The sequence below is a fragment of the Eutrigla gurnardus genome (assembly GCF_963514095.1).
Source record: "Eutrigla gurnardus genome assembly, chromosome: 13".
Classification (NCBI taxonomy): Eukaryota; Metazoa; Chordata; class Actinopteri; order Perciformes; family Triglidae; genus Eutrigla; species Eutrigla gurnardus.
This window is the reverse complement of record NC_139936.1, coordinates 15,498,482-15,525,578: the sequence shown is the minus strand read 5'-3', so window position 1 is coordinate 15,525,578 and position 27,097 is coordinate 15,498,482. Positions and strand designations below refer to the sequence as shown.

The 27,097-nt window shown below is 41.2% G+C and overlaps 2 protein-coding genes across 12 annotated transcripts; one reads left to right on the top strand and one right to left on the bottom strand.

Annotated features, from left to right (window-relative positions):
* Window positions 1-106: 106 nt before the first annotated feature.
* dph7 (diphthamide biosynthesis 7) lies at window positions 107-4,535 on the bottom strand. 5 transcript variants are annotated; one of them, XM_084024208.1, is made up of 10 exons: window positions 4,229-4,368; window positions 3,873-4,010; window positions 3,265-3,398; window positions 3,097-3,184; window positions 2,496-2,590; window positions 2,231-2,391; window positions 1,687-1,759; window positions 1,534-1,599; window positions 1,225-1,397; window positions 107-891 (listed from the first exon to the last, which is right to left on the bottom strand). In XM_084024208.1, exons 1-10 carry the CDS (start codon window positions 4,262-4,264, stop codon window positions 479-481), a joined length of 1,377 nt encoding a protein of 458 aa, XP_083880334.1. In that variant the 5' UTR covers window positions 4,265-4,368; the 3' UTR covers window positions 107-478. The 5 variants fall into 5 exon arrangements, with proteins under 5 accessions (XP_083880334.1, XP_083880336.1, XP_083880333.1 ...); XM_084024210.1 differs by lacking the exon at window positions 4,229-4,368 and adding an exon at window positions 4,392-4,411 and having other exon boundaries at window positions 112-891; XM_084024207.1 differs by having other exon boundaries at window positions 112-891; window positions 3,873-4,028; window positions 4,229-4,374.
* Window positions 4,536-5,326: 791 nt separating this feature from the next.
* Window positions 5,327-25,213, top strand: sh3glb2a (SH3-domain GRB2-like endophilin B2a). Of its 7 annotated transcripts, XM_084024212.1 has the most exons (14): window positions 5,327-5,487; window positions 6,022-6,163; window positions 7,158-7,169; window positions 7,730-7,858; window positions 15,804-15,937; window positions 16,231-16,323; window positions 16,450-16,461; window positions 19,721-19,783; window positions 20,484-20,507; window positions 21,656-21,745; window positions 21,876-21,976; window positions 22,664-22,865; window positions 23,435-23,585; window positions 23,957-25,213. In XM_084024212.1, exons 1-13 carry the CDS (start codon window positions 5,425-5,427, stop codon window positions 23,540-23,542), a joined length of 1,173 nt encoding a protein of 390 aa, XP_083880338.1. In that variant the 5' UTR covers window positions 5,327-5,424; the 3' UTR covers window positions 23,543-23,585; window positions 23,957-25,213. The 7 variants fall into 7 exon arrangements, with proteins under 7 accessions (XP_083880338.1, XP_083880337.1, XP_083880339.1 ...); XM_084024211.1 differs by having other exon boundaries at window positions 5,328-5,487; window positions 23,435-25,213; XM_084024213.1 differs by lacking the exon at window positions 7,158-7,169 and having other exon boundaries at window positions 5,328-5,487; window positions 23,435-25,213.
* The last annotated feature ends 1,884 nt before the right edge of the window (window positions 25,214-27,097 follow it).

The following is a 27,097-nucleotide window of genomic DNA, read 5'->3' as shown; positions in this document are numbered from 1 at the left end:
GAGGAGCACAGATGCTGCCAGAGTACTCTACAAAGGCAAAAACTGATTTAAATATAGGCGATTCGTTGTTAAGAAGCCTTAATAGCAGCATTTATTCAGCTACTACTGCATGGTACATACATACAGTAATACAATCTTCAAGAAAGGTGTTTTGGTGAACAATTTTTCCTGAACATGATCACAAAGTGCTTAAAAGAGCTATGAGGGGTGACTGGTGGTATTCAATTTGTTGCTACAGGTCTGAAAGTGAGGATGATAAGCAATGTTTGAATACAAGTTTATAAAAATCAAGAATCATTATGAAAATATCAGGTTTTCCTTATTGCATATTCAGTGAACAGTGTTGGGGACTGACCATAAAAGGAATAACAGTGCATCATGTTACAGTTGGGCTGTACATTCTGCTTTACTTGGGTACGTGTTCTCATTTGATACAAGATATTTCTATCGTTTCGATGCAGCCATTGCTCCAGCCTGGTCAACACTGCTCGGATTCCTGTTGAGCCTCATCTGGAGGAGTCCAGTCCCAGCGCCACACATGGAGCATATGGTCATAGAAAGAGCAGCTTGCCATCAGACTGGACAGTGATGGGGTATCTTTGTTAGATTTGAAGGAAGGGCCGGCAGTCGGGGTGACCGAGGGTGCTGCAATGCCCTCTGGGATGTATCTTCCTGCATCATCCTCCAGGGAAGTGTCGAAGCTGGCGGTGGGAGATTCGTACTGAATCCTGAAATGTCCTCCACTCTCAGCGGGGCTTTCCCTTGGTTCTGCAGCAACAGGGGAGCAGGGAGCCGGATCCTCCAGGGACAGCCAGGACCAGTCGACTCCGTATGCCAGGGAGTTGTGGAGGACATAGGAGGCTACCATAGGACACTCTCCTCCATTGCCCGCTGGACAATGACAGGAAAACACTGATGGTTGGAGACTTTTATGGCAGAAACAAAATACTTTTGTGTTGTCATTTCTAAAACAGTGCATAGGATCCACACTAAATGTTTGCATACGTATAAATAAGGAAATATAAGTCACCCAAAAATATTCTGATTTATAAAACCGTGCGTAAACCTGTGCGTGATTTCCTTTTTATAAATCGCAAATTAACTTGGAACTTTGGCCTCATATCCCTATACATGCCCACATTCAACCATACATGGTCAATGCAAAGTACCAGATGAATGTTCAGACAAACAACCCAGAGCAAGTATTTCCTCCTTCGTACTCACAGAGTGCCTGCTGGCAGTTAAGGACGTGGAAGTCGTTGTGCATGCAGGCTGCCAGCAGCAGGTTCTGCTGGGTCGGATGCCACTTCAGCCTCCACACTCCACCACCCACACGACTCTCACTGAGAGGCTGCCTCATGTTCCTGCTATCCCACAGCAACACCTGCTCATCATAGCTGCAGAAAGAGAAGACGTTCAAAAAAATCACATGACTGAAAGAGTGAGCCAGTGGACAATTGAGGACTAGACCTAAGAGGGAACCGGTGATGGCAAAAAAAAAAGTTGCATACTGGGGTTCGTTGGCATATTTACCTGCCAGTAGCCAGGATGTGTTCCCGATGCGGATTACTGTGTATACTGCACACACCCATCGAGTGCCTACAAGAGAACAACAAACCAGAAAGCGTCAATGCACATTGTAGGACCGACTGAAATAATATTGGTGACACCAACAGTAGTACGCACCTCTTACTGGTAAAAGTGGGGCAGGATGGACCAACCCTGAGATCCCACCCTTTAAGTTTGCAATCATCACCACCTGTAGAGGAAGCACACCCACACAAGCACACACAATTTATCAATAAATACAGATATAGCAGAATTATTTAATAACATAACCACTCGATTCACAGTCACTTATATTTCCGACATTTACAGATGATATCCGTGAAGTTTAACTGACTTGGTGTTTTACTGTGATGATTAAGTGTTCCCTAGTTATGACTTTAAGAATTATAACTCCAGCTTTATTGTGATACAGTGACGGGTCCTTTGTGTTGTTCAACATGATATCAGGTTGTGTAGTTATTATAAGTGGGAGTGCTCTCTGCTGGAACAACTGCATAATGACACCATTTCCAAAGCATTCCAGCAGCACTTATCATAGTAGAATAATTGGCTTAATAATTGTATATGCCCTTCCTCGTTTCTAAACATTACCTTCCCTAGCTTTAAATAAAGGTATTGTTTGGAATGGGTCAAATACAGATGAATAATAAAGGAGTGTTACCAGAGTAAACCAGCTGAGTGTCCCAGTAGGAGAAGGCTGAGATCCAGGCCTCAAAGTCGTGGGCCTTCCACTGTGACAGAGCCGTCAGAGTGCCTTCAGCCAGGGAGAGCACGCTCACGCAGCCTGCAGAGTCGCTGCACACGACCCGCACATCACTGCTGCTGACACGCACACGGGATGCAACAACAGACAGAGGTTTTTGTACAAACTTTGAAACTTTGAAAAACGGGGCTGCAGGTGCTCTGGACCCGGGTGGTTCTGTTACCTGTCCTTTCTTCCAGTGGACCAGTCTAAAGACAGAGCCAGCCGATCTGCCCCCACCTCCAAACTGCACAGAGAGTGAAGTCTACGGCCTCCTTCCTACTGGATACACACACATCTATAAGTCTACCACATCTTAGATTACATAATAACAGGTAAACGCACTTGTCACTGCCGAGCCACGTCATTTTATGTCAGCACTGAACAGCTCCAGCATGATCATGTGTCAAATAATGGTTTCCTTCAGCTCGTCCTCCTCTAAACAGACATGAACACTAACTTAGTACGAGTGTATACTGTTTACATGTTTACACATTTACAGTGGCAGTTCAACGTCCTTTACAAGTTACATAATGAAAAGTTAAGTAAAAGGATTAAAAAATACCCACAGACAATGCCACATCATTATAAATAAATTATGTTGATTAGAATGACATTATCTGCTTATAAGAAAATGGCACATGTGGCATTATTGTTGTGGTATAATGGCTGCTTGATATATCCAATGATCATGTGTCAAAAACCTTACATAAGATTCTGTAAATAAACATCAGCTTTATGCCTTAACATTTTAGACACGATTCTTCTGATGCCACATTTCTCACCTGACCGTCGGACAGTGTGTACAGCTGCACCTCTCCGGTGGCGACTGCCATCCCCAGCACAGCCTCCCCCGACACCGGCACATGGCACCTGACAACATGCAAAAGAATCAAGCAGTAAGCAAGCAGACAATGACATCATAGCCACACTGATCAAACCGGCTTTCTTACCATTTCATGTCTAAAATGGCTGCTGTGTCCATTCGCTGTAGCTCAGTGAGGGGAGGGCTCACCGACTCTTCTCGCCGGAACTCAAAAATGTAGAAACGACCAGTCCGACTGGGGGTGGCATCGTCTTCGCTCGCCTACAGGAAGTATGTAGAAGGGGTATCATCAGTCGACAGGTCACCAAGAACTCAGGCTGCATAAATAATCGTATAATAATAATTTTGACGTAAAATACATTTGGTGTGTGAGTATCAAGTTAAGTGTTGAGTTTCTGTCATTTGAGTGTGTTTACATCTGAAATGGGTCAACAGAGTGAAGAAGTCTATGTGATGAGAAACAACTGGCGATGCATGAAAGAAGGTATAGACCATTAGACTGTATATGTTAGACTCATTGTGTTTGTTTTTGTTTGCTTGAACATCCCACCACTTGGCGGAGTACACCGCTCATTAGCAGTGATGGGAATGGTTAGAAACGATTAGAAACATGTTTGATGTCGGGCATCTGGCACTTATACTGAATGAACAATAGAGGAAAACAGGTGAGACGGCTAAGGTGAGGTTCAGCCCATACGACAGACAGGTGAGGGGAGGTTCGTGTTGTGAGCTCACCCCTTGTTGGAGCTGATACGTCCCGCAGGCCAGGACATCGTGGCTCGATGGCACCGGACACCACTCCACCGTGTCGGCGCTCAGCTCCGTGTCAAACACCTGTAGGTTGCGGGTCTTCGACTTCCAAGCCATGACTGCCTGCTTTGCATAACGACACTGTGCGTGTGATATTTTAAAACGACCAAAGTTACATCTCTTTACGTCTCGACTGTAAAAGCAAGCTCAGTCAAGTGAATAAAGTTTTTAGTAAGTTAGGTCTTACGCGATACAGCCAACGTAAGATAACTTCCGGTCGGCTATCTGGGCTAACTAAGTAACCTGTTTAGCAGTTAGCTAGCAAGCTATAATCAACTCACTGCATCTGACCCTTTCCGCTTCCCATAGTCTCTCATGCAACACAAACAGTCGACAGTCAGACCTTGAAGTTATTCAACGGGTGACACAATGTCCAAAGCTAACTTAACATGTCTGTTAAACTGAATATTCACAGAACAAATCATCATCATCAACAAAACTCACATATGATGCAGCGCGCGTCGATGGGTCTATGCGTCATTACGTCATCGCTGGGGCGTTACGGTGCATTCAGGCACCACTGCAAAAACAGATCATCGGAAACTAGGGAATATCCCGGCACAACAACCGGCTCACCTGCGAGGAGATTTAAAAGAGGATCTCATGACAGATGTCATGCGTCATGGTTCAACACATGCGCAAGGGAATCTGAGCTATAGTCGAGTCGAGTAACGATTAATTTCTTCTGTTTTTTTGCTGATCCAGTTCTGCACTGCAGTCATCCATACTTTCCTCGCAACATTAATCAGCCCAGTACTTTGTACTAAGCACCATTCCAGCGCTAGACCAGAGCAGTGGTTCTAAGGGTCTAAAATATAGTATAACGTTAGGGTTCTTAACCCGTGTTCAGACTAGGCTAAAAGGAAACATCATGCAAAAAATGGTTATTCCATGGCCATCGTTGAAGTTTGTCCAATTTATATTTTTTTAATTTTAATTTTAATGTTCTGCTATTCTTTGAAAAAGACAAAGTATACAAAATGTTAAACAAAAGTATACTGAATAGTATACAAAAGATAGAGATAACATACACATTGTCAGGGCCTCTATTATGTAAGGATATTTAGAGATGACCATATGTTGACCGTTCTCGAAGCCTTTTTGTTATTGGATTCAAAAAATAAATGTATATAACGTTTCACCTCATGGAGGAAAAGTACAAAATTAGGTTTTCAACTGCTGAATTTGCATTTATGAACGTGACATTTTGCCATTATAATTAATAAATGTATTATGAAGTACTTATTTTTCTGTTTCTTTACCACATTCTCCCACATTAATGCAAACTCTTTATACATATGGTCAATAATACATCTAGTGAAGTTTTGCATTTGTGCAGACTGATGTTTGTGACGTAATGAGGCCTCCTCCGTGGTGGTCACGTGATCTTTTGCCGTGTGCCATAACATCCAGCCGCTGTAGAGTCGGCTACTCTGCTCCAAGTGTAACATTACTAGCTAGCATAAACACAAACACGATGGATTTCAACGTGAAGAAGTTAGCCTCTGGAGCCGGACTGTTTTTCACGCGGGCCGTCCAGGTAACGAGAATATTGTGGTCCGGTTTCCTTGACAGCCAGCGGTTAGTGACATTACCAGCTACCAGCGACGTCACAGCAGCCGAGCTATCGCATAGCCGAGCTAACGTCACGCTACATGTTAGCATAGAAAGCAGATGCACATTAATCTAACCGCTACGTAGTTAAGGGCTAACGTCACATGATAATACATTAAACATGTCCAAACGCTACTAGTGTTGTTAGCCACTACGACAATGTTACCGTGCTAATGTAACGTTATATGCAAGGGCGAGCTAGCATACCAGTGAGTATTAATTAATCATGGACTTAGCCAAAGGGGATTTGTAATCGATATGTTAACTTATTAAATACATCTGTACGTGTTTGAGGGTGACGTAGAGAGCTGATGGCAAGGCTGTCAAGTGAAACAAGAGGGTCGTGAACCGGACCCCCATGACGTCACTACGCCGCGTTAATTCCCTGTAGTTTTTAAAAACATATAAACTTAGATAGTTGTACAGACATGGGTGAAAGTTTGTGTGTGTGTTGCCTCAGTTCACAGAAGAGAAGCTGGGCCAGGCGGAGAAGACGGAGCTGGACGCTCACTTTGAGAACCTGATGAGCCGCGCAGACTGCACCAAACACTGGACGGAGAAGATCTACAGGCAGACGGAGGTCCTGCTGCAGCCCAACCCAAGTATGTCAGCCACAGCATCTTGTCATCACACGGGGAAGGATCCTCTAGTATCATCCTCTAGCAGACTGATGATGTTAAAAGGGGAAGCTTAGTGTTTATAATATACCTGCTAACACTTTATAATAACCATGATTAATAAATGGTAATTTGATGGTTGAACCTTGATCAATAGTTATTTAATTGTTAAAACAATGACATGATGATTCATGTTTACTAATGATTATAAATGCTATAATTTATGTTATTTTAACAGTTTATCATTATATTATATTAAGCATTTCTTTATGATCACTAAATTATTTGTAAAACAGATTTGGTAAATGTTTACATTTAGATAAACTTGTGAAGTGCACCTTTTGTAATAGTTGCTAACATCACCGACAGTGTCAGCAGAGTTACAAGATGCCCTGTGCATTTTCTTTCTTGTAAAAAAAAAAAATAGCAATTCTTTTTTAAATATTCAAAATTGTGCCTGGTTTAGATCAGCATTTATTCCGTATCAGTCTTCTTCTTCTTCACCGTCTTTGTGAGCACATCGTTGTGCCTCTCTGAAAGCTACGGCCACCGACTGTCGATCAGCAGAATGGCGTGAAGCTGACAGCAGGAATGTGTCTCACATCGCATGCATGTGTGTTAATGTATGTCATAATAAATAAAAACGAAACGGGGGAACCCTGTCCCACTCCACAGGGTATCTTTTTAAAATAGGGCCAGACTGCAAGTACAATTTTGACAAGAAAATGTCAATAGTTTTTGCAAAACCACTGGTTTGGCCCTTAACATAATAATACAAATAGAGTAGGTATCACTGTACTGACCAAATGTCAGTACAGTGATGGAACATGGTGCATGATGGTGAGGTCAGCATATTTACAATAACTCTTGAAATCAAGGAGGTCACATACTTGTAGCATATAATTATGTATAGCTTTGCTCTACCATACTGGAGAATAGAGAGCTCTAACGTGTGACTTTTTGATTTTCCATGCTGCAGTCGATCACACTGGTAAGTATTCTGCCTCCCTATTTTAGCGTGCTGTGGAAATCTCTCATGCCTTTGAATTTTAGTGCAGAGAAATAATTGATCAATTTACGGGACATCATCACATGACTCTTTGGTAATACGATTGAAGTTGGCTGCAGGGATAAGAATAATCCAATTCTGGCAGCTGGGTTTAGGACATGTTTTTGTGTGTGTGTGTGTGTGTGTGTGTGTGTGTGTGTGTGTGTGTGTGTGTGTGTGTGTGTGTGTGTGTGTGTGTGTGTGTGTGTGTGTGTGTGTGTGTGTGTGTGTGTGTGTGTGTATGCAAGATATATATATATATATATATATTATTTTATTTTATTTATATATATTTTTTTTCTCTTTGCATTGACTTTAACTCATTCACGTTTGGTGTGAAATACTTCAATACACCACTGGGGGGTGGTAAATGACATTACATGTTATTATTTTTGGGTATGCTTCTTATTTAATCCACTCGAGGCTTAATTATTAAAGTTTCAAACATCTATTTTTTCTTCCAGCTGTGCAATAAATAAAACTCTTGCTGACTTTCTCTGCAGGTGCCAGAATTGAAGAGTTTCTCTATGAGAAGTTGGACAGGAAGGCTCCATCCAGAATCACCAACGGAGAGCTGCTGGGTCAATACATGCAGGAAGCTGCGAAGGAATTTGGTCCTGGAACTCCATATGGTGATTATGCATCCACTTAGAGATATGATGACTAAACCAACCAGAGCTGCCCGGTATATGTCTTGTTAAGTTGTGTATCTATGTTATCTGAAATGTTTTCAACAATTTTAAACCCAGAGAAATCTGTCATTTCACTCGAGGCATCTTTGCACTTCATTTGTGCATGTGTCAGTCTTGTGTCTGTCAGAAGAAGTCATACATTTAAATTAGGGTTGTCCCGATCATGTTTTTTTGCTCCCGATCCGATGCCGATCGTTTGAGTTTGAGTATCTGCTGTAGAAGAAATTGTGTTACCTTACATTTCTTATTTGGTTTTGGTATAATGTTCCTTTCTCTCTAAACATCAAATGTCCTGCTGAGCTGTTTTCCATTGTGTTAACCCTTGCCGTCTTGATGAAAAGACTCTTTGATCATTCCCTCTTCCTGAATGGTCTCTGTCTCAAATACATTGATCAAGGCCCGATGAGTGACCCCTGTAGTGACATCGTAAAGCTCTCCCGATAACCGTCACACCTTGTAGATATCAACAGATGTCTCTTCCTCTGCAGAGAGACATGTGTTGATTCAATGCAAATCCACTCATGACACCTTCCCTTTTGTTCTCTCGACTGTTCTGTATAAATCCAACTCGGCCAGGCCATTCGAGAGACTGGATCTTCATAGACACACTGTGAATTTCTTTTCTCCACTGTCAGTGATTAAACCTCATTTGAACCAGCTACAGAATTGGACCTGAAGAGTTTTCTTCCACAATATGGCGTTGTCGCATTTGAGATGATGTGTCCCTTGGCCACCCCTATTGGTTGTTAGGGAAAGGCCTGGCAACTGTCCAGGAGGCAGTCTCGGGAGATTGTGATGCAAATTGCTGTTGTTGATTAGGACAATTTCTTCTATAATGTCCATATTGCCCACAATTGTTGCAAGGTCTGATATAATCAGGATTTGGAAACTCTCTAAATGGTTGTTTGTTCTGTCTAACTCTTCTGTGTTGCATTGGTCTCTTAAGATTGTTGTCTGTTTTGTCTGCCATTTTTTCATAAGCTCTGATTTGAACTGCTAACAACGTTTGGGCTGTTTTAGTTTCTTTCTCCTTCATTTGGCGATACAAATGTTCGGCTGTCAGGCTAATTTCTGACATTTCTTTCCCTTCCCATGACACACACAACTGTTTCAAAGATTCAGATATGCTAGGCAACAATCCATTTACGTAATAACAAACAAAAAGCGTAGTCCACTGATCTGGCTTTAAACCTGAGTGTCTCTTGAATTCCTCTGTCAAACGCAGTTGATATTCTTGAGGCAATTCTTTTTCATTCTGTTTACATTGATTAATTCTTTTCCAGTTGACTATCGGTGGGGAGATGTTTAATAATGCTGAGTACAGCTGATCAAATACATGATCAGCTTCGGTTTGGTCAGTTGGAAGAGTCTGTGGCCAATTAACCTTACTCTTGATGGAGGGCCACTGATTATCCAGTACAGCGGAGAGCAGTTGACAGATATCGGCTGCTGTAGGTTTGTAACAAATCACTATTTGTTTCAGTTTTTGAACAAATTTGTCAGGGTCATTCTTAAGGACAGGGAAACTAGCAACTAATGATACTAGATCACTAGGAGACCATGGTCTGTAAACCTCGGTGGTGCCTGTGGTAGTTGCTACTTGTCTCATTGGCATTTGAGTCTTTGTATTTCCTGCATTGCAAGTATTGCTATCAGTTCGTGAACGTGTTATTCTAGAGCTAGTTGTCGTGCTGTCTGGATATGCAGAGGTATGGGCAGGGCTTGAAGACCTCCGGCACGGTGCCGGAAATCCGGCGTAGCAATATTTTGGTGAAGTGTTTTTTTTTTTTTTTTTTTTAACTGTAACCAGTCGTTTAAAGTGATAGTTCCAACTACCAATGGTACTCAAGGTAACCAAGGAGTTCTAGCCAATCAGAGCAGAGTAGGGCGGGCCTTAAGTTTCCAGGCACCTCGGACCGGGACAACGTAGCCAGAGCGATTGATAACATCAGCCCAAAGGCAGCCCTGCACACTTTTCATTCAGACAAACTAATGCGACTGCCACAGTTGTTAGATTTCAGGCGTAATTTATGGGGGGGATGGGTGGGTTGCAACCCACCCAATAATCCAAACCAGCCACCACAACCCACCCAATATGATATCACAATTATTGATATTGAATGTTCAGCATTATAATCACAACAGTGTGGTAGATTTTCTCAATTTACCAGTAAAAAATAGTGACGTTTGTCTGTGCCCCCTCCCGCTCTGAGATTTGGTTTCGCCCACCTTGGCGGACCTGCGCTTCTCTACTGTCTCTCCCGGTCTCTCCCGGTCTCTCCCCGCATCAGCGGTGGTATGAAGAAAGCACGCGAAAAAAAGCAAAAGAATAAAAGTATCTTCCCAACAGGAGGTAGCTACTGCTAGGGCTCCAGTGCCACCACTCACGGTTGCCCCCCCCCCCCAGCCGGCGAGTTCGACAGTGCGTGCGCGTATAGCCCCGTTCACATACGTCGCTACTCGCCCGTCACTCGCTTTCTCGCTGAATTCTACTCGCTGGCAAAAAAAACTCACTGCCGCCGGCGGCGACTTCAAGCGACAACTCTCTGTGGAACTCTCTGTTGACGGCAACTGTCGATCATCTCTATTCTACATTGTGATTGGTACTCGCTTCACTCGCATCGCAGAAAGTTAAAATTATTTTATCTCCGATCGACCACATCACATCGCCTGTCCTGGTCCACATTCCGCTAGAACACATTCACATTCATTGACAGCTGTCTCTCAGAGATGGGCGAGTGACGACGTATGTGAACGAGGCTTCAGTCAAAACCAAAACACCAAGGAAGGCTGAGGAATAGTCACCCACTTTTATTATTATTATTATTATTATTATTATTATTATTATTAATAATAATAATAATAATAATAATAATAATAATAATAATAATAATAATAATAAACGAATTGTGTTTTAGTCATTTTTGTTCTCATCTTTTCTTGAATGCTTAAACTCCTCAACCCCATTTAGTATGTCAACATTTGTATCAGTACCAGCAGTTTGTAAGAAATTGGTCAGTAATTGATATGTCATATTTTGTTTCTCAGAATTCACCAAATTGATGCATTAAAATGAAATTATTCAAAATTTTCTCCCGGGGGCGCATGCCCCCGGACCCCCCTAGAGGATCGCAATCCCCCACCATAGTCTCCAAAGATCCTGTGGGAAACACTACAAACCCATTTGTAATCAGTACAAAATACTTAAAGTTAGAGACAATTAAGGACCATGAGTCCTAACAAGAACACTTGCACACACTTTAATGTGTATTTTGTACACGTTCAAGACCCATTTTTATGCATTTTCTGAGTCGGTCAACTTTATTTTAGGCACAAACTATATATCTGGGCTGGTAAACCCAAACCTGCCGCAGTGGCTGGTGGCCAAAGAATATATATATATATATATATATATATATATATATATATATATATATATATACACACACACCTGCTTCACAGGTGGAAATCTCAACCACCCCAATGTTCAACTCAAAGTTACGCCCTTGGTGATGCTAATTTCTGAGGTATTATACGTTAGCATTAAGCTAGCGGACTTTATGCTTAGTGATACTGGCTGTGTGTGTTTTGAATGTTGTTTCAAACTATAATGTGGGTTTACTCTCAAAGTGCACCAGATTAATTCATTTAGATTGCAAATTTTCTTCTCCCCAATGCATAAAAAAATTTCAGGCACAGGATTTTTTCCTGCTTCAAGCCCTGTATGGGGTTCGTGCTGCATATTGTTACCTGGTGCACTAGCTTGCGCAGGGGGTGAATTTATTTGAACTGATTGTTAATTTGCATTAAGTGAGGGAGCATATGGGGGGGGAGAAACGTCATCATCATCACTGTCACTGTGAGTGGTTGGCAAATGTGGATAGGATGTGTCCACTCTTTTTTGTTTTTGATGCGTGTCTTTTCTGGTTTTATCAATTTTCTTATCAGTCTTTGCCACCATCACAGTACTGGTATCCTTCTGCATTTGTTTTTCAAAAGTATCCTTCAAACTGGCTAGTTTGCTGGCTGTGTTCCTTCGTTCGCCTTCCTCAAACCAAGCCATGTAATTCAGCCAGTTTACCTTCTTTTTATGTTTTCTATCCCTTTCTTTATCTTTCAATATCTTTTTTAATGCTTCTAATATGCCCTTGTCGAGTGATCCTTCTAATGGAAAACATTTATCTGTCCCTTGTGTCCATTTAAACCAGTCTGGCACATTTTCAACACACTCACTTCCGACATTCACATACATGTACCATGCAAGGGTCCCTCTCTCAGGAACCCACTGTTTGCTTTGGGTTTTACCCATCTTGGAAATAAAATAAATGCAAAAAAATAAAGAAATAAAAAGTAAAAAGGAAAGAAATAAAATAAAAATAAATAAAAAATAATAATAAAATAAAGAAAAAATAAAATAATAATACAACAACAACAATAACAAAAGAAAAAATAGGATGAGAAGGAATTAATAAAGAAAGAATAATAATACAATTAATTATATAAAATAAAAAATAAAAATAAACTTGAATCAAAAAATAAAGTATCATAAAATGATTTAACAAGAAAATAGTAATAATAATATTAACAAATTGAGAACAATATTTGTAAAAATAAAACGGGGCAAATTAATGAATACAGAAACAACCGGCTCAAGAGAAATGATAATACTAAAGGAACAACATTTGTAAAAAATAAAACGGGGCAAATTAATTGATACAGAAACAACCGGCTCAAACGAAATGATAATACTAGAAGGATAAGGTACAGTATTAGTTATGAGAAACAAGAAATCATAAAATTGAAAAAAAAAAATGAAATATTTACAAAAATACTAAAATAATAGATGGTAGGTAGGGTGAAGTGAATTAAAACAAAATAAATGAATCAACAGGCTAAAGAGAAGCCAGAATACTAAAAGAACCAATAATTAAACTATAAAGAAACAAAAGAGTTAATAACAAAGGGCAGGGTGGGGGAAACTAATTAAATCAGAGAGACAAACCAACTAGTTAGAGAAGGGGTAAAGGGCAAGTTACTAACAGTCTTGAGTAACAAAAAATAAAAAAATAAAAAATAGAATATAACGTATTTTAAAAGAAAACTAAAGTAGGTTGGGGAAAATTTATTAAAACAGACACACAACCCAACTAGCTAAAGAAGTGATATTACCCAGTGAAGAAAATTTGTACTTACATGAAAATAAAAGTGCTCTTAGCCACGTGGTTTATCGCAAAACAGCAGTCGTGAATCACAGTGATCAAAAGGCTATTAACTAACGGATAAGGAACTAGAGCTGGAATGTTGTGTTCAATTGTAACCTCCTGAACAACTACTCAATTCTAGCAATAATTTCTTATAGTAAGAAAACAACATATTTATGGCCGCGGCGGGCCTTAAATCACAGCAAAACACAAATACACAACATTGACAAACAAGACGTTACAATGAGCTCATACAACTTTCAAACCGGTTATAAACACCTCATTCATTCCATATAACAATCTTTTACAAAGAGAAACACTGAAATCCACAAGATCAAAGAGAGTTTCACCATGCAAATTGTCATACTACAATAGGAATTATGATACTCTGTACGGTAGACTGGTTACTCCAATACACTAATATCCACCTCATATAAGAAACTGTTACATAGAGAAACACTCAGACTCACAAGGTCACAGAGAATTCCACTATGCAAAGTGTTCTCATACTACATTAGGAATTATGATACTCTGTACGGTAGACTGGTTACCCCAATACACTAATATCCACCTCATATAAGAATCCGTTACACAGAGAAACTCTCAGACTCACAAGGTCACGGAGAATTCCATCATGCAAAGTGTTCTCATACTACGATAGGAATTATGATACTCTGTACGGTAGACTGGTTACTCCATACACTAATATCCACCTCATATAAGAATCCGTTACACAGAGAAACTCTCAGACTCACAAGGTCACGGAGAATTCCATCATGCAAAGTGTTCTCATACTACGATAGGAATTATGATACTCTAGTGTCAGACTGATTCACTCCACTAATAATATCCACCTCATATAAGAATCTGTTACATGGAGAAACACTCAGACCCATAAGGTCATGGAGAATTCCACCATGCAAAGTGTTCATATACTACCAATAGGAATCACGATAATCTGTATGGTAGCCTGGTTACTCCAATACAATATTATCCACCTCATATAATAAACCGTTACACCGAGAAAAACTCAAACCCATAAGGTGACGGAGAATTCCACCATGCAATCTGTTATTATACTACATAAGGCCTTTTTTTTTGCTTAAAACTCACCAGAACAGCCTGCAGTCAACTGCTGCTATTTGAAAATTTAAATCGCGTTACCTGGGTCTATGGAAGATCCGGACATGAAACAGAGCATTGTGAATATCAGCAAAAGTTAGGAATTTTACAAGAGGCTTCCTTGCCCTTTTTAATTTGGCGCAGATTGCTAATATTCAGAATGACTCCATCCAGTCCAGACATCCTCTAGCCCAGGGTTAGCGAGCTGCCGACAACGCCATATTGTGGAAGAAAACTCTTCAGGTCCAATTCTGTAGCTGGTTCAAATGAGGTTTAATCACTGACAGTGGAGAAAAGAAATTCACAGCGTATCTTTGAAGATCCAGTCTCTCGAATGGCCTGGCCGAGTTGGATTTATACAGAACAGTCGAGAGAACAAAAGGGAAGGTGTCATGAGTGGATTTGCATTGAATCAACACATGTCTCTCTGCAGAGGAAGAGACATCTGTTGATATCTACAAGGTGTGGCGGTTATCGGGAGAGCTTTACGATGTCACTACAGGGGTCACTCATCGGGCCTTGATCAATGTATTTGAGACAGAGACCATTCAGGAAGAGGGAATGATCAAAGAGTCTTTTCATCAAGACGGCAAGGGTTAACACAATGGAAAACAGCTCAGCAGGACATTTGATGTTTAGAGAGAAAGGAACATTATACCAAAACCAAATAAGAAATGTAAGGTAACACAATTTCTTCTACACTGCCGATCCCGATATTTCCCGACTGATCACTTTTTTTTTCTCCCGATACAATTCCGATCATTCCCGATAATTTTTCCCGATCATATACATTTTGGCAATGCATTAAGAAATTTTTTTTTTATAAAACTAGGGATGCTCCGATCAGCATTTTTGGGGGCCGATCCAATCACCAATCACAGAAATCATAAATCGGCCGATACCGATCACCAATCACCAGTCACAGAATGGATGGGAGAAAAATAATGATAATAATAGAGCCGTTTTATGACTGAACATACTGTCGATGACTGTGTAGGACACAGCAGGATTCTGGGTCAGGCTTGGGCTTCAGACTCGCGGTGTGAGCGGACCGGAGCGGAACCGGACCGTTACTTCACTACGCTCTCTGCAAAATCCGCTGCCCGCTCGTGGCCACTTGCTCGTTCAGCTACGCTCGTTTTGACTACAAACATGTGCGCACACCGGAGTGGAACGGGACGGGAATCGACTTTAATAATAAAAATGCCGCTGTGTGCTTCCACTGCCCGCTCGCTCAGCTCCACTTGGGTGGCTGTAATTAAGCTGACGAACGGCTGACGTTCTTGCATGTGATGTTGATACTTCACCTGCGCGCGTTGTATTTTGGAACAATCCCAGCGGAGCAGCGCTCTGATCAACAGACGCGGGACGAGCCGACTGTGCGCACGAGGGTGGCTGATAAAAGCCCACCACACGTCACCAGCGTAGTTTACACTGGAACTTTGACAGGCCACCGGCCACGAAATTCCCACCCTGCGTCAGGCGCAGAAAAACAGTAGAAGTAGGAGGAGGAGAGGGGAGTTTGAAATGAAGCCTGTGGTGATGTTATCTCTTTATTGTAGGCAGTACTTTGATCGAGGTCGGCGAATGTGAGAGGAGATTAGGAGCAGCAGAGAGGGAGTTCCTCCAGACCTCAGCCATCAGCTTTCTGACCCCCCTCAGGAACTTTCTGGAAGGAGACTGGAGGACTATTTCAGTGAGTTTGAACCACGGTCCACTCTTCTATCGGCAGAAATGTTGCCGTCATCTTTTCATTGAATGTATTTTGGACTAATTTGTATCATGCTGACCAAGTTGTCAAGCGGTGCAGCTCTGATTGTATCCCACATTTGCACATAAATCATCCACCTGTCACCCACACAAAGGAATTATTTTCTCCAATTCAGGGTCATGCACATGGGCACACACAAAGATGCAACTCTCCAACCTGTTTTTTCCGTCATCCCGTTTCTCGGCTCAGCTTCTCCCCAATTTTGTTGTGTATTTCAGAAAGAACGCCGTCTTCTGGAGAACCTCCGCTTGGACTTGGATGCCTGTAAAGCCCGTCTAAAGAAGGCCAAGGTGGCCGAGGCGAAAGCTGCGGTGAGTCCTGTTGTACCTCGCGGCCCAGAGACCCCCCCCCCCCCCCCCCCCCCATAATGTAACACAACGCTTGGTGGTGCTGGCATGAACCTTGGCTAACTGTCTGTGTGTTCATAACCTTTGCAGTGCGATGGGGAAGTGAGTATTAAATACATTTTTGAAGACTTGCTGTATGATGCACACACTGGATTGTTTTTCCAGTCTCACTTGCTTTGCATTTTTGGTGACAAGAAACTATTTATCATTGGTTTTAAAACAAAGCATAGCAGTGGGCTGAAAAAACAAGATTGACCTTTGCAGAGAAAGTGTGAAATTACAAAATGTACACCAGCAAAATATCAGGCTGCTGAGATCGTTTGTTCTACCTGCTGCTTCTGCATTTGACAACTGTTTAGTTTTTATAGAAGCAACCGTGAGAACAAATCAATGGGGTTCCAATGGTTAATTAAACACGATCAATGTTGAAGCAAAAAACAAAATTGAAAAGAAGTTGACCGTTTAAATATTCTAAAATCTGTAGGGATGAAATTTGTTAAGTGTTAAAAGCATTTTTGATTTATGGTAATTAATTTAGTTTATTCATGAGTGTCTTTATTTGAAAAATGCAAATACATATTAGAAAATTAAGAGACTCAACCCCAGGTCAGTTTTTTGCTGCTGCTCTTTTTTCCTTCCTGTGAAAAAAAGTTTTGTTTCCTGTGCTGGTCTGCATTTTGTATCTGCTATCATTTGGTCTTAATGCTGCTTTAATTCAGCCAACATGTTTCTCTGGAATGAGGAGAAACTAGAGTGTCTGCTGAGTCATCGTGAGTAACATTAGTCTAACCAACTTAGCTAGCCAGAAAACAATGAAATACAGAGCAGCCCTGTTTTATAGTCTACATACTAGACGACAGCATGTGCATTTACTTATTTATTTAATTTGGGTGAACAAGCATCTCCATATTGATTATACTTTATTTCATTTTGGTTTAAACTTGGATTTACTGAACAGAGATTCACCTTATCTTAACCTAACCTATTTGGGATTAATGCTGATATTGGACTGATTGTGACAAATGGCCAACATGTTGTAAAGTTTAGGATTATGTGGTTTAATGTAGATTGAGAGAGGTTTGAAATGATTGGATATCCAACAGCACTGCATTCATTCAGGCTCCAAGTCGGCTCATAGAATATTAGATATGGTTGTAAACTTGTGAAGGCATTGTGGCTTATTATCATCTTCCTCCTTTCTCCACTGGAAAATGTGTAGAAACCATCCATCCATCACTCCATTGTCTACCGCTTATCCTGTATTCAGGGTCGCGGGGGGACTGGAGCCGATCCCAGCTGTCATTGGGCGAAGGCAGGGTTCACCCTGGACAGGACGCCAGTCTATCACAGGGCCGACATGTAGAGACAGACAACCATTCATGATGTGTAGAAACCTATGAGGGATTTTTGAGTCGAGGCCAAGAACCAGTTTAACTCAGTCTCGGGTTTTAGAAGTTTGTTAGTCAAACGGAGGATGTAATGTTGTTTTTGCCGTCAGGTGACAACCGTCACCCAGAGGCCCAAAGTCTCTCCTCTTTTTTACACTGTTATGAATTCTGCACAAAAATCAGTTTGAGTTGCAAAACCACGTTTCTACCAAGCGAGTACAAACTGATTTATATGCCTGAAATAGAATTATTGATAATGTTCCTAACCCATTTCACTCAAACCCCCTGCTCTGTTTAACTGTGGATGTTTTGTTTCCAGCATGGCGATAACAAAGTGACACATGTGTTGACTGATGATGGCGCTTTTACGACCTACTTGCATGTTAGCATGCACATGATAAAGCTACTGGTGCTGAGAGTTTAAATACAGCGTTGCATCACTTTCTTTCATGAGTTCAGCAGACACACCTCATGTAAATAGCGTGCTGGCCGGAGTCACCTGCAAACCACTGCTCCCGTCTTGGCACATAACGCTTTTACATTAAAATAGATGGATAATTGGAAAAGTTGTATTTAACAATTTTAAATTAAAGTGTAAAAGAAAAAAATATGCAAAAATATTAGAAGTGGATAACATTGATTTATTACCAAATATATTCGTTTTTGCAATGGCTCCGACACAATATCTGAAACCACTGCTCTCTGGCAAAACTCACACTACACGCACAAATCAAAAACATACACACAAAATATCTTATATCTCTTGCAAAAGCAAGACTTAATTCAAAATGGTATTTTTGCATCACAACTATAAACACACCAGTTTTGAATGATGTGTTTAATGTAGTAAATGACATGTAGCAAATAACCATGTGGAGTTTTTTGCTAACTGTGTCAGCATGTCAGACTTCGTGTCAGACTTCGTGTCAGACTTCGTGTCAGACTTTGTGTCAGACTTCTAATGCGTCTGGTTCAGCAGACCTGGGGCCTCATTTATCAACCGTGAGTAAGCACAGATGTGTGTGTAATGAGTGCGTGATGTGTGTGTAATGATGCGTAAGAACATTCCCACACAAAGCATGGGATCTATCAACTTGTACTTGTGCGTAGGAACATGTGTAAATTCAAGCACAACTCTTACCATGCGTCCACACAAAACCTAGTGGTAGAACAGTGAAACTACAAATAGAACGCACTCTATTTCACAGTGATGAGTCACAGTGTTCATCAATTTCAAACCTCACACATGTTTCCTGTTTCCTCTAATTACTTACATTTCTCAATTATTAATTTAGACAATATGAATAATTGGTGTAACAGGTTATAAAAGACAGCTGTGACAGGACACCCTGAAAAGAAAACATGAAATGCACGTGCCATGGCTTATCTTGCACTATTGGAGGATTTGGAGAACCGTGCGCTCCGCAGGGAGCGCGTTTTCAAAAAGCGTGCTGATCTGTTCAGTGAGAGCACAGAATGGCTTCTCAGCAGGTACCGCTTCCCCAAAAATATACTAATAGATTTATGCCGTGATTTGCAACCCATGTTGGAGCTAGAGACAAGACGCACTAAAGCCAATAAGCCATGGCACGTGCATTTCATGTTTTCTTTTCAGGGTGTCCTACGATAAATCCCATACTTTGCGTGGGAATGTTCTTACGCACTCATTACACACACATCTCTGCTTACTCACGGTTGATAAATGAGGCCCCAGGTCCGTAGATCAGAGTCTACGCGAGTTTGATGGTCTCAGTAATTGTGGTTCCAGTTATTGTTTCTCGGCAAATGCAAAAACCCTGTATTTTAGTGTGAAAACCACTGAAAGTAATGCACGAACCATCTCACAGTTGTGTGGCTTGAAGTATCTGCTGTGCATTCTAATTGTCTGCTTTTCTTGCTACGTAATGTGTGCTGAAGTACGGTTGCCATGGGTACAGTAGTATGCATATTAAATAACTTGAATGTTTCTGTAGATGGCTCCAGATTTTCAGGAGACCAGACCCCGAAACTATGTGCTCTCTGCCAGTGCGTCTGCGGTAAGAAGATGACTTTGCTTTACTAAACAAAACCAGTTCAGTTAGAAACAAACACTCCTTAAAACTCCATCTGGTAAGAATGTTGATTATGAACTCAGTTACATTCATGACCTCTGTGTCATGACTGATATTATGTTGTAATGATCAATGTTGGCATATAGCATTATAGCCCAGTCAATCTAACTAAAATAAGGCCCAAACCAGGAGAAGTTGTGTTCGTAAATCATTCAAGGCTTTATGTGATCCCAAGGGACGTAGAAAAAACGTACTGTATATATCACTGATAACTTATTTATATTCATAAAGTAACTTCTAAATATACTTGTATACTGTTTTCAGATAAGTTATGTTTACATTGGATTTCTAGAATATCCCTTCACATACAACCAACAGATATATCTCAGAAAGCTACTCACACTTGTCGGTCCTTTCATGCCCAAGCACGTTTGCACCCTCCAGTTTGTGTGACTAGACGGAACTACATGAGCATGGGTACCTAACGAGCACATGATGTATAAACAATAGGCTGTTCCGCTTATCTGCTTATTAACGCTGAATGCTCAACTCAAATCCCCCCCCCCCACCCACGCTGTCAAGCCGATTTTGGACTGAAAGTACTGTTGATGACTGTGCAAGACATGGATATTATTATAACTAATAGTTCTCTCTTCCTCTTTTGTCATGTGCTTACGGCTCTCAGCTCTGGAGTGAGGAAGTTGAAAAAGTAAGTAGAGCGACGCTGTGGTCCATTTGCAGTATTATTATAAAAATAATAATAATGAGATATATATATATATATAATATATATTCTAATAATATATCATATTATGTTACGTCCCAGTGATGGTCTAGAGGCAAAGGGAAGAACATAAGCCGTTGTTGTGGGCGTAAAGTTGTCCTTTATTATGAGGATGAACCCAAAATTGGCAAACCGAAACAGAAAGGCTGCACAAGTAACTTAAAATCACAATAACTAACTGGCATAAGCCGGTACGATATTAAACAGAAGATACTCACTACACTGACGCTGTAACTGAAAATACAATAACGAGCAACCACCCCTCCACCTAATGGCACTAACAAAGGAAAACTCAGTGTGGCAGTTGTGGTGTGTTAAACAGAGCGGAACTAAATTTACCTGCCCAGAACCCAACCAAACAATTTGCTTACGACACTAACACTAAGCACGTAGCTATCACAAAACCCGTTGGCGGTCGGTGCCGGAACACAGCCACAGCCGCGGCGCAGCTCCAGGCCTCTTTTATGGGTGTCCACCTTTCCAAAGCGAAGATCTAGGAGAGGGAAACTACACAGACAAGGGGACAACAACATACATAGCAGCACACAACAACAAGGGCCGTAACATATTATATGTGCTCAGCTTGACTTTGTGGCCTCCTTGAACTAACAGTGCTGAATTAGTTTGTACCATGTGTTGTCTGACCACACTAAAAGGCAGTTCCTGACACAATCAACTTTAATGGGGGGGATAATGGCCCACACTTGAACTGTTGCTAAGAGGCTTTCAGAAAGTGTTCGATAATATGACAAGCACTTGGTTTGAAGCCTTTAGTTCGACTCTATGGATTTAACTCATAACCAGGTTTGACTCTCACCACTGTTCCTTAAAGTGTATGAACCACTAAAGTCTTCCCTTATCAATGCACCTTGGTGTCATTTTCATAAACTTCTGAAGCATGAAAGCACTTAGACTTCTGGGCCTTTATAACAGTTAATTTATCTAGTCTATCATTTTTTTATGAGCAGTTGTTATCTTAAAGCAACTCCACATTCATGTCTGAACTTAAGGTGTGTCAAGTATCCTGAGGGACATGAAATATGTCACTATTCTTCTTCTTCCTTTTGTTTCAGGCTGAACACGAGCTGCGAGTGGCCCAGACAGAGTTTGACCGTCAGGGAGAGGTCACACGGCTGCTTTTAGAGGGCATCAGTAGTACACATGTAGGTCTCACACACACACACACACATTTATTTACTTTTCCCTTCCCTTTTTTCCCCCTGTTTTGGGAAACATTTTGTTAAACATTTGTGCTTCTCTAAGAGTGACTGTTGGGTTTTTGCCCGTCTGCAGGTGAACCACCTGCGCTGCCTGCATGAGTTTGTGGAGGCTCAAGCAGCTTTCTATAAGCAAGGTCACTTCCACATGCAGGAGCTACAGAAAGAGCTGGGAAGGTGAGAAGATAGGAGATGAGGTGGATGTTACATTCATGGTATAAAAAATGATTTGTCTCTTGTCGTTGAATGCCGTGTACAAATTGTATTCAACCCAAAATGAAATGTTTTGGAGCCAAAGACAATAATATACACATTTTAAACTTCACAAACCTGTAAAAAAAAAAAAAAAGGTGAAAGAATGAGAAGGATTACAAGTGCTTCGGTTCGCTTCACCTTTGCTCAACAGAATGAGGAAACAAGTCCAAAAAGAGTTGATGAGAGCAGCAGACTGCCACACGCCTCCTGCTGGCCACGTGGGGTTTCTGGCAGTGTATTATAAAGAAGGCTTGTAGTCACAGAGAAGCAATAATTGACCTTTATGGCTCATATCACAACATTACTCTCATAAATAACATATTTTTTAAAAACAAACAAACATTTTGTGTGCGTCATACGTTTGGCTCTCAGTTACTCGAAGTTTATTGTGAATGCGTTGGTGACAGGAATGGAACCTTTATGAAGATCTTTTTAACTTTCAAACTGGGTTTGAAATTATAACTAAATGATTCTTCATAACTTCCAGTGGTGAGCGTAACTCTTGTTATGCTCGGTTTCTAGCTGTGTGCCGATAACGCTTTAGCTATTTTTTTTGTGTTATTGTTTTGTATGTTTGTATTTTGAATGTATGTTCTGACTTCCCCTCAGGCTTCCCAATGCCTTTGCACTGAACTCCACTAACTCCACAGCTGATGCAGGCTCTGCGTCCGAAGACGTCAGCAGCCCTGTGGAGACGGACACGCTGAAGATTGAGGAAGTTCAGGCACCAGCGACAGGAACACGCAAGGCCAAAGTCCTCTATGATTACGATGCCGCGGACTCCAGCGAGCTCTCCCTTTTAGCTGACGAGGTAAAGTTTCACCATCAACCTGCAGCTAGTAGGTGAAATGTGTTGTGTTGCTTCAATCTAACCAAACGGCCACTGAAAAGTGAAAATAATAAGTTCACTCAACGTGGCATCATGACTTTTCGTAAATATACACGCCACTGCCTGTGGCGTGTTATCTGTACGCAATTCGAGCTATCCGCGTGTATGTGTACGTTCTGAGCGAAACGACCCATCACATCCGCGTGTTTGTCAGCGCCCTCTAGCGAAACGACCCATCACATCCACGTGTTTGTCAGCGCCCTCTAGCGAAACGACCCATCACATCCGCGTGTTTGTCAGCGCCCTCTAGGGTTAGGGTTCGGTGTTGATAAACACGTGAAAAGGCGATTGTGCGTAGTGATAACACGCCATAATGGCATACGAGTTGGCGTGTCATACATACGCCGCTTCATGAGATCAGTCTGGTTCACTTAATGTTCCCCTTCATGCACTTTGTCCCTCTTTACCCACCAAGAGCCGGGACGGAGGCGGTGGGTGTAAATGTCGTCTTTTAATGTTTGCTTGAACGTGTCCGTGTCTCTGTGTTGCAGCTCATTACCGTTTACACGGTGCCGGGGATGGACTCCGACTGGCTGGTTGGAGAGAGAGGAAACCAGAAAGGAAAAGTGCCTGTCACATACCTGGAGCTCCTCAGCTAGAGAACACGCATGCATTGATCCCCACACACGTGCATGTGCATGTGTGAGTACTGCTGAAGCTGATATTTCATATGCTTCATCAAATTCCCCCACGCCTCCACTAACCTGTAACCCGCAATAACACTCCTCCTCCGTCAGCATAACTTGAGAACACATGAAGGATATTCACGTTATTGGCCGCTTTGATAATGGAGACATTGTTGCAGTGAGAGCAGGGCAATCGGGAGCGGTGCACATTCCTTTTTGATGTGTTTGGTCGATTATTATGTTTTCCTATTTATTATCTATTTATTGTTGTGGACCCCGATGGTTCAGGTCAACCTTTCACACTGTCTTACGAAGGACTTCCATCAAAGTTATGTTATTGATTTGTTTTGTTTTTAAAAGTATCTTCATTTTCTCATTTGTCTTCAGGAGGCGGCGGATTAAACAAACTAAATGCAATAATCATGTCGCGCCAGTTCTCCAGACAAAAGCGGTGATGACCAGTCTTAATGTAGGACAGAAAGTCTTCTTGAAGAAGTCTAAACAAACATGGCCCAACAGACAATGTCTGATGCGTCATTATGACGTGCTGAAGTACATACATCACACAGATGTGGTGTTCCGCTTCCTAGTTTTGTTGAGAAATCCACTTCTCCTGTCTTCCAATATGAGATGATCATTTTCATGAAATATGACTAACATAAGCTCCCTGAAGAACAATAGCTGTGAAATGGCAAGATTTTTGCGGATGTTTTATCGTCCTCAACTCTTGGTAGGCTGCTTAAGATTTTGTGGACAGTTGGATGGAAAATGACTAGCAACCATTTACTTAATTTATTAATTTCTTTTGATTCGACTTTCCCAAAGATTATTTTTTTTTGCCTCTTGCGCCTTTCAGCACTGAAGATGTCCCTTTGAACATTATGAACAATATGCAGCAAATAAACATGAGCACTCCCATCCTAACTGCCTTAAGATAATGGGAGGAATTTGCTAAACCACAGAATGCCCTCTTCATAACAACGTGTCCAGAGACTGAACTACATATGGCATGCAAGACTGCAACTCCTTCACTTGTGTGTGTTTGTGTGATTTTGGTTTGCCCTTTATTGTTTATTGAATTGTGTCTGTTTTGTCTGTCAACACTTGGAAGTGTCTTCAGTGTTCGTGCTGCATGTGCTACGTGGCTAGCAGCCTGTCTGGCTAGCAGCCTGTCTGGCCTTGTGGGTGTGTAAAAGAGTGACGTCTGATGAGTGATTGTGTGACAGAGTAACGGAGCACCAAAATGTTACCACAGAAGTGTCTGCTCTATCACATCCAGTATGTGTACATGCATGCACTCTTTTTCTTTTTTTTACCAACATTGTGTCATTTTCTGAAATAACATCATTATTAAGAAGGCAACACTGCCAATAATCTGAAATACACCTCGAGCAACTGGCATTTTTGTTGCGGTTGGAGGTGAGTCAGAGGGCGACTGATTCCTGGAACGTATCCACGTCATCGTCTGGCTCCTTTCACACTATCTGGAGGAATTCTGTTCAATGTTCTTAACTTGTACTGTGGTGATTTGGTTTACCTCATCTTGTGTTATTATATATTTTGTCAAAATATGTATTGCCTGTTCCTTAACCATGCTGAATGAATGAAACGTATGGGATTTAATAAAAAGTAATGTTTATTTGACTTAATTGACTTTCTCACAGATACTGTATACACCGTATATAACCAACCACCATGGTTGAAAGCTGAAACAAGTGCAACTAAAGGCAACTTCATCATTGTTTCCCACAAGGACAGCGTGGTGTCTGTGAGTCTATAGTGGAGATTGTGGAGTCATTGTACATCAGGGTGCAACCAATCTCTGCAGATAGTTTCTGCTCATGGATGTAGAATTTGAAGCGTTCTGATGTATGGACCAATCACGTTGGAGCAGGCTTTGGTTTCATGCAGATCAAAATGTAATCCATGACCCGTTTTCCAGATATCTGCTGGCTGGAAGTACAACTTCCGGGTCCATCAGGTGATTATGACGGCATGGATGTCCTCGCCCTAGTTGCATTCTTCATCTTAGACACCAAACATTTTATAGCCATGCTTGCTGACCATCACTCTGTTACCACAGTCTTTGTGAGCTGGTTAAAACTCTACTCTAAGGTCCAGCAACACCCGAAGACACATCTGAGAAAAGTGTAACCGCTCCTTGTTGCACACACAAACACACTTCCCACATCCAAAGATGTCACATCAGTCCAGCAAAAAGCATAAAGACCTTTGGCCTTGTGCAAAAAAACATATTCACAGTCTTTACCAACAACTTCATGCATCGTTTATGATGACAGTTTGTGTTATTGACCCTCAACCAGCTGCTGCTTGTTGATGAAGAAGGAACAGTAGGCCTACTGTCAATGGAGGAGATAAAATCCTTCTCTGCCTCCACCCACGCCTACCTAACCTCTTGGGTTTTTGTTTTCATGCCTTTGGACTTTATGTCCGTTCCAACAACCACAACACAATACACCAAACTATTTCATAGTTCAGTTATACAGTATTTCCAAACAGGTTAAACTACTTTTTTGTAAACTACTGTATATGTCTTTGCATCGTCATGTCATACTGGTTTGCTCTGTTTGAACGCAGGAAGCATGATCTGACTTGATGGTCAACCTAAGTTCAAATACTTTAGTTTTTCTTTATGTTGTGATATTATTGCACTCAACACACTTGGTGGGGAAAAAATAAGATTGTTCGTTATTCTCAACATGACCAAGCATGCAATCAAATGCGGTCAGTCTCACCAAGAATCAACATTGTCAGTTTCAGGTTTCCTTCCCATGTCGGTTTGAATGGAAGCTTGAACCTGCTTGTCCCATTTGTCCCAGTGTCGGGGTTGGCCTGCATACGAAGCAATGAACTGTTCATACCTGAATATAAATATAATCATGACATAACGCTTATTTTTAACTGTTAGATCTGCTAGCTCCACATTCAGCATACAGGCATGAACAGGTTTGTAATCGTCTCACATGTGAAGTGTATTTCTCAAACTATTCCTTATTGCATCTTGAGGGCGTTAGTGTTTGTTATTAAAAGATGTTAAATCAGGGCTGGATGATTCAGAGGGAGTGCGTGTAGTGTTGACCACAATTTCACAATGCGGATGAAAGAGTGTAACTTTAATCATATGGTTTGAGTGCTCCACCCGCCTACACCAATGACGTAAGAAAGCCTTCTGCCTGCCAGACTTTGGCAAGTAATTGATTGACCTTAAACTTGATTGATGCATTGTTTAGGGCTGTCAAATGATGTTTATTGTTGTGTAAACAGAAAGATAAATGACAGATATGAACCAGAATCTGAAGCCTCTACAAAAAGAGATGCACAGATACCACACTTTAATCAGACCAAGAACAAGTACTTATATTTCAGTACTTGCCGATACCGAGTACTGATATGAGTACTTACAGTTCTAATAATAACTTTGAAAACATTCAACTTTATGTTTTCCTGATACAGACAGAACAGAGTTTGCAGTCAGGATATTAATAACTTTAACCCGCTGTCAGTTAC